Source organism: Sporobolomyces koalae (assembly GCF_050403365.1).
Source record: "Sporobolomyces koalae JCM15063 DNA, S_koalae_JCM15063T_v1_ctg32, whole genome shotgun sequence".
NCBI lineage: Eukaryota > Fungi > Basidiomycota > Microbotryomycetes > Sporidiobolales > Sporidiobolaceae > Sporobolomyces > Sporobolomyces koalae.
The window spans coordinates 148,039-163,866 of NW_027481739.1; the positions used below are offsets into that span (position 1 = coordinate 148,039).

General features: G+C 54.1%; 5 protein-coding genes across 5 annotated transcripts; 2 read left to right on the forward strand and 3 right to left on the reverse strand.

The window, feature by feature from the left end:
• Positions 1-2,346: 2,346 nt before the first annotated feature.
• On the reverse strand, positions 2,347-3,393 carry JCM15063_004360 (uncharacterized protein; the record flags this gene model as incomplete). Its single annotated transcript, XM_076680142.1, has 5 exons — positions 2,347-2,496; positions 2,562-2,668; positions 2,745-2,867; positions 3,245-3,282; positions 3,362-3,393. The coding sequence occupies 5 exons, from the start codon at positions 3,391-3,393 to the stop codon at positions 2,347-2,349; spliced, it is 450 nt and encodes a 149-aa protein (XP_076532775.1).
• An 867-nt stretch (positions 3,394-4,260) lies between these two features.
• Positions 4,261-8,544, reverse strand: JCM15063_004361 (uncharacterized protein; the record flags this gene model as incomplete). The annotated part of the gene is made up of 13 exons (XM_076680143.1): positions 4,261-4,456; positions 4,528-4,711; positions 4,782-5,196; positions 5,261-5,520; positions 5,587-5,857; positions 5,930-6,362; positions 6,418-6,725; positions 6,828-6,968; positions 7,031-7,267; positions 7,334-7,454; positions 7,524-8,212; positions 8,285-8,384; positions 8,450-8,544. The coding sequence occupies 13 exons, from the start codon at positions 8,542-8,544 to the stop codon at positions 4,261-4,263; spliced, it is 3,450 nt and encodes a 1,149-aa protein (XP_076532776.1).
• A 236-nt stretch (positions 8,545-8,780) lies between these two features.
• Positions 8,781-12,309, forward strand: JCM15063_004362 (uncharacterized protein; the record flags this gene model as incomplete). The annotated part of the gene is made up of 18 exons (XM_076680144.1): positions 8,781-9,230; positions 9,297-9,611; positions 9,676-9,768; positions 9,833-9,847; positions 9,906-9,955; positions 10,028-10,103; positions 10,174-10,244; positions 10,305-10,508; positions 10,573-10,586; positions 10,654-10,761; positions 10,840-10,951; positions 11,012-11,112; positions 11,191-11,265; positions 11,324-11,483; positions 11,555-11,678; positions 11,747-11,797; positions 11,868-12,113; positions 12,187-12,309. 18 exons carry the CDS (start codon positions 8,781-8,783, stop codon positions 12,307-12,309), a joined length of 2,388 nt encoding a protein of 795 aa, XP_076532777.1.
• A 376-nt stretch (positions 12,310-12,685) lies between these two features.
• On the reverse strand, positions 12,686-13,066 carry SDH6 (Sdh6p; the record flags this gene model as incomplete). Its single annotated transcript, XM_076680145.1, has 2 exons — positions 12,686-12,919; positions 12,983-13,066. 2 exons carry the CDS (start codon positions 13,064-13,066, stop codon positions 12,686-12,688), a joined length of 318 nt encoding a protein of 105 aa, XP_076532778.1.
• Positions 13,067-13,320: 254 nt separating this feature from the next.
• On the forward strand, positions 13,321-14,360 carry COF1 (cofilin; the record flags this gene model as incomplete). The annotated part of the gene is made up of 5 exons (XM_076680146.1): positions 13,321-13,323; positions 13,648-13,804; positions 13,865-14,054; positions 14,123-14,253; positions 14,329-14,360. The coding sequence occupies 5 exons, from the start codon at positions 13,321-13,323 to the stop codon at positions 14,358-14,360; spliced, it is 513 nt and encodes a 170-aa protein (XP_076532779.1).
• Between the last annotated feature and the right edge of the window lie 1,468 nt (positions 14,361-15,828).

Sequence of the window (15,828 nt, forward strand, 5' to 3'; positions counted from 1 at the left end):
ACGATGAACAAGCGAATGGAGTCGAGAAACCCTCCGCGATCTGCGACACCGTACGATCGCAACGCTTTCAACCTCCCAGATGGGATGAGCGCCAACATTCCCAGCGAATTGCCGTTGGCCATGAGCGGAGGGATCGTATTGATACAAGCCCAACGAGAGTGAGATGTGATCGCGGAAAGATTCTGGAACATTGTGGCTGCGCCAAAGCAGATTGAGAAATGCGCATCGCGTGCCAGAGTCTTTCCGCGCACCGCGTTTCTACTCTTGTTCGCTTGCCTTAACGCGATTCCTCCGCTCATCGCCAATGGGAGAGAGCTGGGAATGTTGACGCTCATTCCCTCCGGAAGGTTGAAAGCTTCGCGATCATATGGCGTCGCGGGTCGGGGCGTGTTTCTCGACTTCAATCTCTAAACATTGTCGTCGAGGCCGCAGTGTCGCAGAGAGGCATACCCGAGGCAGTCTCGTTAGAGATACGAGAAGGTGCGGTAATCGGTGTGCGCGGCATGGCGACCTCCTCGTCCCTGGTATTAGACGCAGCTTGGGAGCCGGTTATACCAGGAACGAGACCGGAAGGAAGGCTAGGAGAGAAGTTCCTCGGTTCAATGGTGTAAGGACGAACAGCGTCGTGAGTACTTCGAGTTGCGAGCTTCTTGTGTTCTCTTCTGAATAGGGTCTCGAGCGAGGAAGAGTCCCGAGGGAAGGGAAGGAACGATGCTTAAGGTTTCTTCGTCGTCCATCGGCACGACTGCGATCTGGAGGAAGTTGCCAGGCGTCGCGACACTGTTGAGCTTTGCACGAAAGAGGGAGCCCCGAGGGCGAGTTCGAGTGAAGAGCTTCTCCAGCCGCGGCTTGTCTCGATTCCGCGAACACGCTTGTGGATGACGAATTACGTGTCGATTCCTCACAGGAGCAATGCAAACAAGGGAGACGGCAGCGCCGTCTTGAATCCAAATATCCTCTCTGGGCAAGCTAGCTGTTCACACTGCTGATCCTGGCCATCGAGTCTCGCTGAACTCGCCGATTTATTGATTCTTGTCAGCACCTTCTCCTCAAGATCACTCTTGTGACCGACGTCTCGGGAGAGGTCTTATCTAAGAAAGTCAGGACAGTCAAGCTCAACAAGACGTTGACTAGCGGACAGCCCTCGTTCTTCGCGTCCTACTCTTTCCTCACCGACAAGTCGATCCGAAGGTCTCGTTCTTGACAAGACGGTCTCTACCGTTCGTGTCCTGAACCAATACCGCTCTGGGTCATGATGAGCCATAGAGACGTGAGTCACGCCAACTCTCAAACCTTCTGCTACACAGCTGACGCTTTGCTGGCATTCTAGGCTTCGGCTTTCGACACTCACCATGTCCTAGATTCGGTATTGGTTGAGGGCACGAAAGGCTGGTACCGTCTTGTCAAAGAACGAGAGCTTCGGATCGACTCGCTGATGGGGAAAGAATAGGACGTGAAAAACAAGGCTGTCCGACAGTCAACTCTTATCGAGCTTTACTTTCTTGAATAGGATCTCTCCCGAGACCTCGGTCACAAGAGTCATCTTGAGGGGAGTTGCTGACAAGATTCAACAAAGCGGCGAGTTCAGGGAGAGTCGATGGCGAGAGTCAGCAGTGTGATTCGCTTGCTTGATCAGAGGGAATCGGGTTACATGCCCCGTCGAGAACGCTGTTCAAGTGTGCCAGCTAGCGGAGCAGTGGCGTCAGAATCCGATGGCCAGCAGAGCAAGAGCACACTCGATAGCGAATTTACGATATCCATAGGTTCTGAAGCGCATGCCATCATCGACGGGTCGGGCGTCGATCTGGTTGCGGGAGGCGACGAGCCTAGTAGTCCCTGAGGGAACGTCTTAGATCGGATTTGATTTACCGTACAACGCAGACCACGAATGCATGAGTCAGAGACAAGTCATCGTTCGCCGCCTTGGTCGCGAAGAGCAGGAATACCAGGCAATATCATCGCTGACGAGGAACATTGCTCGTATAGCGATGAGTGCAAGGCCTAGCTTAGGTTGCGCGCACCTTCCCGCGTCTGCCTGACCTGAGCTATGATGATACTCATCTCACGCCGCTACTCGGTTATTCACCATCCGCGTCTCGTGATCAGATGCTTGGACGATCTTGTGCATTCAAGCGCACGTATCGTCGACTCCAAGCAGCGGCTCAATCAGGAGGTCGTGGCATCGTATAGGCGGCAACGCTCTCTCGAGGTACCGCGGATCACTTTTAGCTCATCAACCCCGAAATCTCAATTTCACTTGACCGGGAGCATGCTCCACGACAACTAAAACAGGAACGATGCCAAAGACTTTTTTCGCTGGCAGGACTATTGAGACTGTGAAACAGTTTACTCGTCGTCCTCCTCGTTGGAGCGCTGCTCCTCAACGATGGCCGAAGCGATACGGTCGAGGTCACGCTGTCCGTCAACGGTGATGCGACGTCCACCACGAGCGGTGTCCTTCTCGAGGACGCCGATCTTCTCGAGCGATTGGAGGATCTGTGAAGCAAGTTGATGCGTCTCAGCGAGGAGCACAATTGACTGTGATGAATTCTGAAGCTCACCTTGCGCTCGATCGAGCCGGAGGCATCGGTGTGGTGCGAAGGGCGGTTACCGCGGTTGGCGGCAGATCCGTGGAGCTTCTGGAGAGCGCCAACACCGACGTGCTTGCCTGTCGGAAGCGTATCTCGAATCGCGTTAGAAACAAATGCCCTCCGTATTGACAGCGGAACGAGAGCAGAACGCACGGAGGTAGATGTGACGGGCAACGGCAGCCGATCGGATGTAGTACCAGTCGGCGTCGTAAGGAGCGAGCTCCTTGCCGGTTCCGGTCTTGACAATGTCAACCCAGACGGGAACGTCGAGCTTACCTATCAACGAGGAGCAGGGCATGAGGCATCAGCATCGAGACATAATTTGTGGTACGGCTCCCAGGATTGGCGCGGCCAACAAGATGGACACGCAGACGATGATTTTGCTTTCCGGCTTTAGATTGCACCTCACAGCGACCCTACTTCGGCAACCATCTCATCCTAGACGTTTCACCACAAGGCGAAGGCAAGGGTGAATGAGGGCAGCAATGCGCCCCACTCAGCCCCTCCTTTGACAAGCAGATCTTCAACAGTCTAAAATGAGAGATGCCCTTTCGGGCCGCCAGAGGCGCTATCAAAAGGTACGGAAGGAGCAGAGGGAAGGGTCGAACAGAGATGGGAGGCAGATCAAGTCGGAACCTGAGAGCATCACGTACCCGATCGCTTCAAGTGGGAAGAGTAGGCGGCAATGAAGCTATCACACCGTAGACAGTCAGCGCCTGCCCGAAGACGAGAGCGAGGAAAGCGCTCGAGATGAGCGATCGAGAACTCACGCCTCAGCGGAAACGTCGCGAACACCAGGCATGTTGTAGTTGTTTGGGTAGGTGGGTGAAAAAGAGAACCGGTTAGGGTACGGGGAGGTAGCGGCTTGAAGAGGGCGGGTCGGAAAGGTCCAGCGAGCAAAGAAAGAAAAAAAACGCAAACAGCCCGAAGTGGAAATGAATTATCCGTTCCTATTGTTTTGTAAAAGCAGGTTAGTGATCATTACAACAGGCGATTTTCCTCCGAGCTTGTCCCGCGCTAGCAAAAACCCGATGCCCGGCCGTGTCTCTCTCTTCCTTTCCTCTCACTCGCTCATTTCGCTCACGATTCGCACCGCTATTTCGACATCTCCCGAAGCTCGCTTACAACTCTTGTCTCGTCACGCTTCTGACCTGTCGGTGTAGTGGTAAGTCATGCTCGTTTCATCCAACAGCCTCCCTCGTCAACAACGCTTCCCGCCTGCGTACCTTCGAGGGTCCCAATGCATCTTCGATGAAGATTTTTCAACTCAAGCATAGTTCAATCTTGAAGGCTTAATGCCATGAAGACAACTCTAGCATCTAAACGTCTTTCGCTCCTGTCTGAGAAACCCACGATGCATCCCGCCCTCGTATCTCGCGTACGAAGCCACGAAGGAGACCTGCAATCACAAGGAAGCTGCTGGATCACGAGAACTGACTAACCTCGTTCCGTCTCCCCACAGGCAGAGTCTCCATTTTGTAGTTCCTCGCCCTCATGAAACAAATGCATTCAACCGATCTGTTGTGTCGTTCGAGAGAGTTGCTATTAGCCAAAAGGTTGTGGAGGCTTGCAATATGCGCGCTGCTGCCATAGCTCACTCATGTTTCCAACGAAAAGGAATCGATTACACACAAGTCAGATGGAGAAACGAGCACGTATGCGAACATGTTCAGTGAAGTCTGCCGACCTCTTCCAGGACGCGCACGATTTCGTTCTTGTCAACGTCCAGCTTCTCGAATTCGGTCCGACCGGCCATGACGCGATCTTGTTCGGTGATCTCCAAGTCGAGGAACTGCTGCACGAACGACCCGTCGACGAATCCTCTCGACGGCGTTGACCGCTTGTCGGCCCTGAAGGATCGGAACCTGTCAAATGGGTCAAGCTCATGTCAGTGGCAGCACACAAGAACAAGTCATCACAAAATTGAGCAGAGTACTCTTCCTGCGAGAGGTTGCCGACCCCTTCGACACAGTGGCGCATGTTCCGCTCGAGACTCGACAAGAGGATCGAAGCGTCCGAATCGAGATCGGCAATGATCCCCACTGATCCCGCCGAGGTCGTAAAGATGAGTCTCGGTTGCGCGACGCCTGACGAGTCGCCATACTGCTGTCCAAAAATGCCTATGCATGGAGATGACAATGGCATGAGTGGACATTGGCCTCACAGTCGAAGAGCGAGATCGATACGGACCATGACGGAAACGCGATACCATCTCTCCCAGATGGAAACTGCCGCGAGCAGCGAGGGTACCTGCATCCTCGAGTCTCCCGCTCTGACTCGAAGGGTCGTACTCGACGGTGAACAGGTTCAAGTCTGTCTCGGCACCGACTATCTCCCTCACAGCCTCTTGATCTCCGCTCGCGCTTGGTGGAAGAATCGATTCGGCTCCGACCATGTATCGAGAACGGTAGTCCTTCGCGACCTCTTCGAGTTTCGGTTGCCGAGCATCGGCAGACCATCTCAGCACAGTGATAGAGCGCAGAGCATCGCCGACGATGATGGTCGAGTCAGGCCCTCGGGCGAGCGACAGGGCGATGAATGCGCCGGACCACGTTGCTGCCAGCGAGAGCAAGGACTTTGTCGGATCGAAAGTATAGATCAGGACCTGTGAGAGAAGCGCACGTCAGTTGAACCGCGCTCTAGAAGATCGGAGCCAACGTCTGACGAACCTGCGAATTAGCGGCCAGAGCAATCGAGCTACTGCCAGCATCGATCACCGCAAAGGGACAACCGTTGATATCGATCTCGGCAGCCTGCTCGAAGGTATCGGAGTCGACTTGTCGATAGATGATCAGCCGACCCTTTTCAGGCTCGTCGACTCCTTCTTCGCGTTGAGCGACCACTACCGCAAAATAATTTGCGTCATCCGTGGCTAATCCGGTGATGGCTTGGCCCTCCTCGTTCGGTCGGAGTTCGATCTTCGATCGTGCTAAGCGAGTTTATACCGTGTCAGCGATGCCTCCTGGCTTGACAGGCACCGAGGTCTACGGCTTACTCGCAAAGGTCGCCTCGGCCACGAATCGGATTGAGGACTCGATCGACCGACTGCCGCTTGTGCGGTCGACATCACGTTTTGCGCACAGAACCGCAAAGGTACTCAATTCCGGATCGTAAGCGATTCGGCGAGGCTCGTCCTCGTCGAGCGGGATCGTACGGATGTCAATTCGGTCGATTGCGTCGATCCTGCCAAGCTGTAGCCGATCAACCGAGGCAAGCGCGAGAGTAGGATGATCCGTGTCTGCAATCGAGACGATGGCGTGAATGTCCTGTCGCGCGATAACAGGAAAGACGTTCAGTAAAAATGTCGATCCGTGCTCCGGCTGTTGAAAGGGACGTACCTCGACATTGACAGTCGAATATACGAGGCGGCCTTTCGACCGAGAGATGATCGCCGGCCGGTCGCTGCAGGCGAACACGTTTGCATCTTTGCCGTTCTGCGCGAATTCGGAGAGAAGGAAAGGTCGCTTTCCGAGAATGACCGTCTTGGTTGAGCTTGCGTCGATTTGTTTCGTTTCGAGGTCAACTGTCGATGTGACGAGAGAACCATCGCCCAGGCCGACGAAGAGAACGGAAGCGCCATCCGCGAATGTTGTCAAAAGAACAGACCGTATGAGGTACGTAGTTGCGAGGGTTTGCGTTGCGCATGTGACGAGGTCGGGAAGCGAGAGGAGGTGTACTTGCTGACTTGTCCAGAGCCCGACAACGGCAAAACAACCTAGCGGTGTGGTGCTGACAGCGAGAGAAGCGATATCCGTTTCGAAAGACGCCGAGCTGCGAGGTTCGAAGGGTCAGCAGGAGCCGCAAGAGGCGGATACAAGCAAATTACCTTTGTTGGGTCAATTGCCCCGCCGTTGAACGAAGCAGCACCACTTGACCTCCCTGCAACGCGAGCAAAAGCATATCTCCTGATGCGGAAGCGGCTGTGATATCCTGCTTGCCCTCAGGAGTCCATGATGAGCTGGCACCACCTGTAATTGATGCTACTGCAACTCCAGTGGCCGTAACCTGTACTAGAACATCGCCGAGGCGAGCGGCCAAAATCGTCGGGAGATCTGCCTTGAAAGGCGCCAGCTCCACCTCTTCTACGTCGTGCTCGATTTCGCCGTCTTGTTCCGTGTACGATACACGTAGGATCTGAGTAGAATCGAAGAAGCCAAGGACTAAATAGCGAGAGCTGTGTATCACCCGTGGTAATCCTATCAGTTTGTCGTCGACAAGTTCTCGAGATGGTCAGACTTGCTCGTTGTTGCCCGTGATCACCCACATCCGTTGCACCCCTTCCACTTCTAGATTCGCATGTTCAGTGAAGCCGACACCTCGACGAACCACACGGAGCGATCCGCTTTTATACGCGCCGGAACACGAGACAACGTAACCCTGGATCAGGCAGAACAAAGGTCAGTCGTACTGACCTTGGATCGAGAGGCGTGCAAACTCACGGCAGAGCCTCCATCACCTCCCACGATACAAGCGTCGACGATCGGTGCCAGATTCGGATAACTCGTGACGAGCTGCAATTCGGGTTCGTCGGTGCCATCTTCGTCCATGTGCTCGCTCCTGCTGCTGTTGGACGTGCTGAAGGCTTCGGGTAGCTTGACTACTTGAGCGTCTCCAAAACGAGATGCAAGGTACACGAGAGACGTGGTCAGAGGAACGATGGCTGTCGGCGAAGTGGTCTAGATAGTCGGGGTAGCAATACAGTCAGTAGTTGAGACGTCTGGATGACAGAAGAAGTCGCATACGTCTCCGAGATCGGTAGCTTTCAGGCTCTCGACCTGAGACGAGCGGAAGTGGATATTGATCGCAAAGAGCTTTCCAAAGATGTCGCCGAGCAGGAGAACCTCGCGCGTCAAAACGGCATATCTAACGGGAGTCGTTGAACGAAAAGGTTGGATCAGAGACGCTCAGCAGAATCGTAAAAGCTGACCTTACGCGGTGATTCTCGAGAGTGGCAACTTGCACCGCACGACTCGCCTTCCTGGTTGCGCTTTCCGCTTGCCCTTTGTATCTTGCGCTGGACCGTCGACATCGAAATAGGTGACCGACTCTTCACCGATCACGAGCACGCCCGCCTGTTCGACCAGTCCAATGCAGAGTTCAGACCCGGCGTCTTGCAAGGTCTCGGTCGGGATGAGGCCCTCCTCGATGTCCCGATCCTCGAGGTCGATATTGTACGTGCTGAGCTTCTTCGTTCCAGTGTGATCGGTGTAGACTATCGAGAATGCCGGTGCCGAGTCGAGCGGGGTCGACTGCATTGCGAGGGCTGTGACGTTCAAGTTCGAGATTCGGACATTGAAACTGTCGGACAGGTCCCACTGCGACTTGTCTTGAACATCTTCTTTGGCTTTCGAGGCTTTCACAGGAGCGGTGCGACGAGCGGATTGCGACGACATGCTGCTTGTGAGCGGGACGATCCGCACGAACCCGTCATACGCGTGAATGGCAAGGCACCTTGCGAGTGGATCGACTTGGATGGTGTGATACTCCGAGACCCTGCCAAACGTCTCAGCAATCGAGATGGATGCCACGGTTTGGACTTTCGGGACATGGTGGGGTTGATATGCCAGCACGAAGAGGCGGGAGCAGGTCGTGAGAACGACGATCGACGACAGTGACTCTTCCTGAAAGATATGTCAGCAGTGCTGGACCGGCTACATCACTGGCGAGAGGCGTGGACTTGCCGGCAGTTTCACGCTCGCGATCGCGGCGATGCCAGACCACACCGGGATCTCTTCAATCAGCTCAAGCGAGCCGTCAGGATCGACGCGGTAGAGCTCAAGCCGTGTAAGCTTGCTGTACAGGTGGCAAGGCTGTCAGCTTTCGATGGACTGCAAAGTGGAGGGGAGCCGAGGACCGACTTGATGACCACTGTATCGACACCGGAAACGTAAAAGTCGCATTTGAGTGCACCCAGCTGCGCAGTCGCAGCTTGGGACGAGGCAATGTAGAGCATCGATGGGTGATGCGGCGGAGTGCTCGGGCGGAAAGAAGCGAGGAGATCGGCGCCCCCGCTCGATCTCGCATTCGTCCTATACTCTCGTGTCGAGCACGCCTACATCCAGCCCGTCTCGCTCTCGCTTTACAGAACTCTTTCCGAGCACGAGCAGAGGCTGTTTCCCGCACTCGAACCGAGAAGCCGAACCTCATTCAACTCTCCCGTCTCGACTGCGGCCGCGATCGGTCGGTTCGATGAGTGCCTCAAGCTCGCCAGAAGAGCAAGTGAGCCTGCTGTCGTCGGAGCCGGGACCAGCCCATCCGAATGCTTCGCACGCATCTCTGGCGCCTGCCCCACTTGACCTACGTCCTGGCTCGCTGTCGTCTCCTGCCCGGCCTCGAAGCATCAGGAGCCTTGCGTCGTATGGAACTGTCGATCGAGCGCCTTCACCGACCCCCGACCCCGAAGGCCGAACTTCGAGGAAGGCCCGCAAGGATTCCGGAAATCGCTGTCTCTGCGTCTCGGTGTCAATTTTGCTCGCCGTTTGTGTCTATGCGAGCTTCGTGGAGGACTTTATGGGAGATGTTGAGACGGCAATATCGTGTGGTACCTGCATTGGCTTGTTGGCGCCGTTGCAGGCACTAGCGCATGTTGGCGATGACGCTTTCGTCGATTTGTTTGTCGGATTTTGCACCAAACTCGGTGTCAGTCCTCGCTTTCCTACCTACCCGACCCTTCACTGATGCCCGATCTTTGCTCTCCTGTCTTAGATCGAAGATGCTGACGTGTGCGCCGGAGCGGTCGGAACCCAAGCGCCGATTCTCGCGCACGACCTTCGATCCATGTCGCTCGCCTCGCATGCCGCCAAGAATTTCTGCAGCACAGTCTTTGGTCTGTGTCCTCTGCAGCAAACGATCCCGCATAACGTGAATCTCACGGCGGCTCCCGTCGATCTTGCAACCGCCGAGGCCACCACATTACGCGGTGAAGACAGACCGAGGATCATCAAGAACTGGGAATCGCGAGGGCGAGACACTTTCCAGATAGTACATATCAGTGATGTGCACGTCGACCGGAGTTACACAGTTCGTCTACTCTGCCCGGGTCGTTGAGGTCGTCGAGGTCGAGCTGACTTGCATCGTTGTACAGGAGGGTGCGAGTACGACCTGCTCCAAGGTGATCTGCTGTCGTGACTATGGCCCTGGCTCGATAGGCGAGAATGTCAAGTCACCAGCAGGAAAGGTGAGATCTGGCTTTTCCCACTTCGTAGCGGTCCAACCAATTGACTGAGTACGCATCGTCGCAGTTTGGTCACAAAAAGGTGGGGAAACCAGCTCAATTACTATCATTCGCACTTTTGCTGATATGCTGCAGCACAGTGCGATACTCCGGAAGCACTCGTGGAGAGTATGTTCGATGCCATCGATCGGTCCGTGCATTTCCTGGTAGCGAGTGTCTGCGATAGTCGTGCTGACTGTCTCTACGTTCTCGGCTAATCTAGTTTCGCTCCGAACAAGTCCTTCACCATCTTCACTGGAGATGTGGTGGAAAGTGCGGTTTGGGCGGTAGATCAACCTGTACGTCTCCGGACAGCACCGTCTCAAACGATCCTGCAGTGACTGACTGCGCACTTTGGTCCGAGTGAAGGGCGTGTCCCAGGACCTCATAGAATGGAACAACGATATGCAGGCTCCATCATATCCTGTGATCGGAAATCAGTGAGCGTGCCCTGTTAGATCATCAAAACAAATTACAGCACTTATGTGTCCCGCCCTTAGCGATGTCGCCCCCGTCAACGCCTTCCCACGCGAGAGCAGTCCAACTGGCAACGCATCTCAGTGGGTCTTCGACATTGCTGCACGGGATTGGAAGAAATGGATCGGACGTAGAGCAGCCGAGCAAGTTCGGCAACACAGCGGCTGCTACTCCCGTGTGCACCCCGGTACAGACCTGAGAATCATCTCTATCAACACGAACTATTGGTGAGTGCATATGTGTGCGTCCAGTAGTTGTGCATCTGGCTCACCGCGGATTTCGAATCGCCAGGTACAAGCAAAACTGTTTGTTACCCTCGTCTTGATCGTATATATCCGGTTCAAACTCGTTGACGATGCGCTTTCTTGCCAGTCTGGCTCTATGACTCTGATGTCCCAATTTGGGATCCAAACGGTATCCTGACTTGGCTCGCTGGAGAGCTCGATCTTTCGGAGCGGCTTGGGCAACGGGCCTGGATCAGTGGGTTGGCTCTCTCGCGCTTCTCGCTTCGGCTTTGTAGGCTGATCCAGCCGAAATGCGGATTCTCGCTGAACGCAGTCGGACATATGCCTTTCGGCAAAGTCGACGCAATGCGTGACCAATCCAACTACGCGAACCAGATCTTCCAGCGCTACCACAACACGATTGCCGCTCACTTTTACGGCCATAGGTTGGTGGTATCCTCCTTAATCGTTACGGGGCAAAATTCTCTGACAGTCGTCTGGACCAGTCATGTCGACGAATTCGAAATCGCGTATCCCGACTATGATGATCGCCGCGCCGCGACTGCGAACGGAATCGCTTTCATTTCGGGCGCCCTGACTCCAACCAGTATGTCTCGTTAGCCTTACTATGTTGAGAGCAGAGGTAGGCCAGACTGACATGACGCGTTATCGTTTGTCTAAAAAGGTGGTAATCCCGTATTCAGAATCTACGATATTGATCCCGATACATACGAAGTCATGGATTTCACGCCGATATACAGTCCGTCTCCAGTGTCTCGAGCTTCCAGTGGCCAAGTACTGACTATCCTTTCCGACAGCCAACAAGACAGACCCGGGTTTTCAAGTCGGTCCCGTCTGGAAACCATACTACTCGGCTCGCGCTAGCTACGGCTCATACCTTGAGCCATCGCACCCTGCCGAAGCGAGTTTGAACGCGACTTTCTGGCATCGAGTGACGGAGGTCTTTGAGCGCAACGAGTAAGAACCCTTCTTCCAGCTTGTCCAGCAAGCTGGTTTGTATTGACGTGCTCGATCTACCCGTCCTCCAGGACCGTCTTTCAGCTCTTCAACACTAGGCTTTCGAGAGGAGGCAAAGTCGAGGACTGCTCGGGCCCTATTTGCAAGAAGAACACGATCTGTATGCTGCGGTCAATGAGATCCGAAAGCAACTGTGTAAGCTCGACGTCTTGACCCACCTGACGCTGCGCCGAGCTCATCACGCCGATTAATTGGGTCAATAGGCGGTCATTCAACCGGGTCTCTCGTTCAAGGATCAAAAACGCGATACCGATGTTTGTCCCCAGCCACGATCAAACGCTTTCCCGTATGATGTCAAAGCTGACACTGATAATTCTGTCCTAGGCTGTCACGGAACCAAATCGAGACGAAGAAGTTCCGTATTTGCTCTCAACCTCGGATAAGAAAGAATCATCCGCGCCAGAGGAACAGTTTGCCCAGTCGCGCCATCACGACTTCTTTGCCTGCGAAGGCCCAGGACTTGGAAGCATGTTGCGACGCTTGGGGAGTGGGTGGTCAGTGCCTCCGGAACCAGTCGCCGCGACTGGAGCCTACCGAGACACGGAGAAAGTATTGTCCGCAGATGTTCCCGTAAGTCTGTGTCTTTCAGTGTTCGCGCTCTACTTGCGGAAGCGCTGACCACGCTTCGCGTTTCGTGCGGCAGTTCTCGGCATTACTCGCTTTCGAAAAGGCTGCGCATGACGCATTGAGCAAGCACGGCAAGACGCTACGGAAGAAACAGCTGCATCTGCCAGGACACTGGAAGAATCCGAGGGGAATTTCATAGGCACAAGCGGCACTTTTTCGTGTCTCTTGTACTCGTTTTTATAGATTGTTGTCATCAATAGATATGCTAAAACAGCAGAATTCGCATATCTGGTGCCACGAGCTTCTTGGATATAGCGTTCCTGTGGCAGTCCTGAAGGCGATCGTCTAGAGCAACCCAGATGCCCGGATGCCTCGGTCCGATCCGAGTTTTGTCTTCCGCTGGAATTTGCGACAGAGCGGGATCGCTGGCTATTCCTGCCAAATGACATTTACGTATGAGCTGAGCGCGTGCTTTTAGCCTCTGTGAGTATCATTGAGAACGTACAGTTGCTAGTGCGAATTTTGAGTTTCTTTGCGGCGTGCTGATAGCGCGATCCACCCGGATTCATGCCTGCTCATCGCTTCTTCTCGGCTTTACCACCTTTCGCAATCCATCCGAGCGGCCAGTCTTCCGTGTCCTGGGGCAGGACGACATTCTTGACTCCTGACGAAGAGTAACTCTCGAGTTGCTTCTCGCCTTTCCTGAGGAGGTACTCGATCGATTGAACATCCTTGCGCTTGAGACCTCCGCCCAGTGATGGATGTCGGAACTGGTGGACGACGTATTTGTAGAACGCCGGGCGTTTGTCCTGCATGGTAAAGCCGAGAAGCGGTCAGTGACGCGCTCAGTGACGCTGCAGGACAAGACGCACAATCGGCTTTGACCGGACCATCTCGAGCGAGCGCTTGTACAGCGAGTATATTTGCCGTTGCAGGCCGGTAACGCGTCGGGCCATCTCAATCGTGCGCAACCGAAGGAGGCAGGTATCGGGCAAGGCGGGGAGGCTCTCGGCGCGCGATTGGAACGTTTGCGATTGAGGTGAGCGCGATAGAGTCCTACAGAGGAGAGGATGTGTAGGCAGGCGACGCGGACGCTTCGTCACAGTGCTTTGATCGGACTTCGGTGATGACGGTTTGAGGTCGAAGGTGATCGCCTCCCGACTGATCCGGCCCGCCTCTGTCTGCCTTCCACCTTCTACCAACCTTCAATATGGTACGCTCAGCAGTCCTATATCTCCAAATGCGGCGCGCATGGCGTCACGCGCTCAAGGCGGCACAGATCGACACATTGTATCGTCACCCCCGTTCACCCACAACAACACAACGTCCTCGCTCACCGGCATCTTACGCGGCTGCTGCATACTCGTCCTGCAGAGGGAATCGCGCCAGATCGTGACGGTGCCTGTCGTTGCAAAGGGCGACGATAGCACGCGCCGCGCAGAGCGAGCGCCGCCGCAGATTGACCGCAGCCCCGCGACGTTGCGTTCTGAGCGCATTGTACTGCACAAGCATCGACGAACATGGCTGTCCAACATAGTTCGAAGCACGCACGGCTACCCCAGATGCCCTGGAACAACATGACGACCGAGCGGTCGAGCCCGAACTGACCTATTCCACCACGCGATTACAGTCTTCCGGTGTCGTTGTCAACTCGGAGTGTATCTCTGCATACCAAGAGCTCAAGCTCGGAAAGAGTAAGTCAGTGTCGTGAATAATCCTGCTAGGGAGGAGCTGATCGCGTCGTGTGAATACAGAGTCCAAATACATCATCTTCAAGCTCTCGGACAACCTCAAGGAGATCGTGGTCGACAAGGTCTCCCAGACGAGTGACTACGAGGACTTCATCTCGGGTCTGCCCGAAACCGGTTGTCGATGGGCCGTTTACGACTTCGAGTACGAGAAGGGCAACGACGGCAAGCGAAACAAGCTCTGCTTCTACGCATGGTGAGTGCCTTGCTTGGCGCGCCTGCGACGTTCAGAACGTATCAGGAGCTGACTCGGCTGAATGACAGGTCGCCTGACAATGCCAAGATCAAGGAGAAGATGGTCTACGCTTCCTCGAAGGATGCCTTGCGCCGATCTCTTGATGGCATTGCGACCGAGATCCAGGGCACTGATTTCTCCGAGGTTGCGTACCAAGAGAGTGAGTCGCTTGTGTCTCTGTGCCCGATTCCATCTGCCTCTCGAGTCTGGCACTGATCCTGGATCTTTTGGTCAGTTCTTGACAAGGTTTCCCGAGGCAGTGCTTAGACTTCTCTTCTCAGCAGTCCATTTCTCCTCTGTTTCTCAAGCCGGTAGTTGTTCGGCATCAAATACCACCTACTGTTACATCTTCTCAGCTCTCACAGGCTCTCCCCTGCCTTCATGAGGACAGTGAGTGCATGCATGCACATGTGGTTGTGCCACTGTGACACTGTCCACCTGGAAGTGAAGTCTTTTCTAGGGCATGACTACTGGACGCCTTATTGCCAGCAATGGCTGACTAGGACCCACAGAGCTGGTGATAGGACTACACTATTGCCAGGAGGAAGGGCAACAATCTCCTCTGCAATACTTGCTGACATGCATGCCTGCAGTTGACCAGTTGTTCATGGTATTGCCAAGTGTGTTGCAGGTTACACAGTGCGTACTCAGAAGAGGCTGCTTGCTTCAGGCTGCTGTGGTTGTCATTGCTCAGCAGAGCAACAAGAGCAAGCTATGCTTTCACCCAGGGATCTGAGAGAGCTTGCAGCCAAAGACATGATGGTCTTTTTCCAGCATGGACAGTCTGCCATAGGGCTGATTGTCTGCACTCTCAACTGTCCTTGGCAGAACCATTTCTTCCAGCAATGTATGTAAAGGCAAGGAAGGTCATGCAATGTAAGCTCTCCTCAGTAAGGAGCAACTTCTCTCTGAGTCTTACTTGACAGCAGGACTGCAAGCAAGGAAGACATGCACTATGCAATGAGGAGGAGGAGCTCTGTGGTGGGATTCAAGGAGAAAGAATCTTTCCACACTGCTGCAGATGAATCAGTCAATGTGCCACTGGTTACCCATTGAGCCAAAAAGCACAGGATCAACCGGCTGATAAGACTGGACTGTCAGATAGTCACATATGAAGCGCCAGGCATAATGTCATTGAGCAGGAAGCAAGCTCTTACAGCTGATTTGCTTGTCTTCATCCTTGTGAGTGAGTTGCTTGGTCAGACCAAAGCCAACCCTCAATCTATCGCTACACGCAGCAAAGCATCAGCAGGTCCTGGGTACAAAGACCAGCAGGCCTAGCTAAAATGTTTGAGCTCCAACACAGGTGAGGGGGCCAAAAAGAAAGGGAAAATATCTCCTGGCAAAGGTGAAGAGACCAAAACAAGGACACTGACAAGGACAAGAACAGGACAAAGAGGAGAACAGGTAGGACTGAGAACAAGGATGAAGACAAGGGCAGATTTTTCAGAAGCAAAAGGATCGAAGTGAAAGCTCCTTTCCTGCAAAAAATGGTAGAAAAGACAGAGAAGGCAGACAGATCAACAAGGTGACAAACAAGAGCAAAGAACAGGCAAAAGAGGCAGGCAGAGTCAAGTTTAGGGGAACAAAATAAGATGAGCAGGCAGGTGTCATACAACCTAATACACACTTCTTGACTAGTCATTTCTAGGCTTATATAGTACTGAGCAATCCAGCTTTCAGCTTGGATTTTGTGCCTTTTTGGCCAGTTGGTGTACTTGGTTAAAGCTCAGAA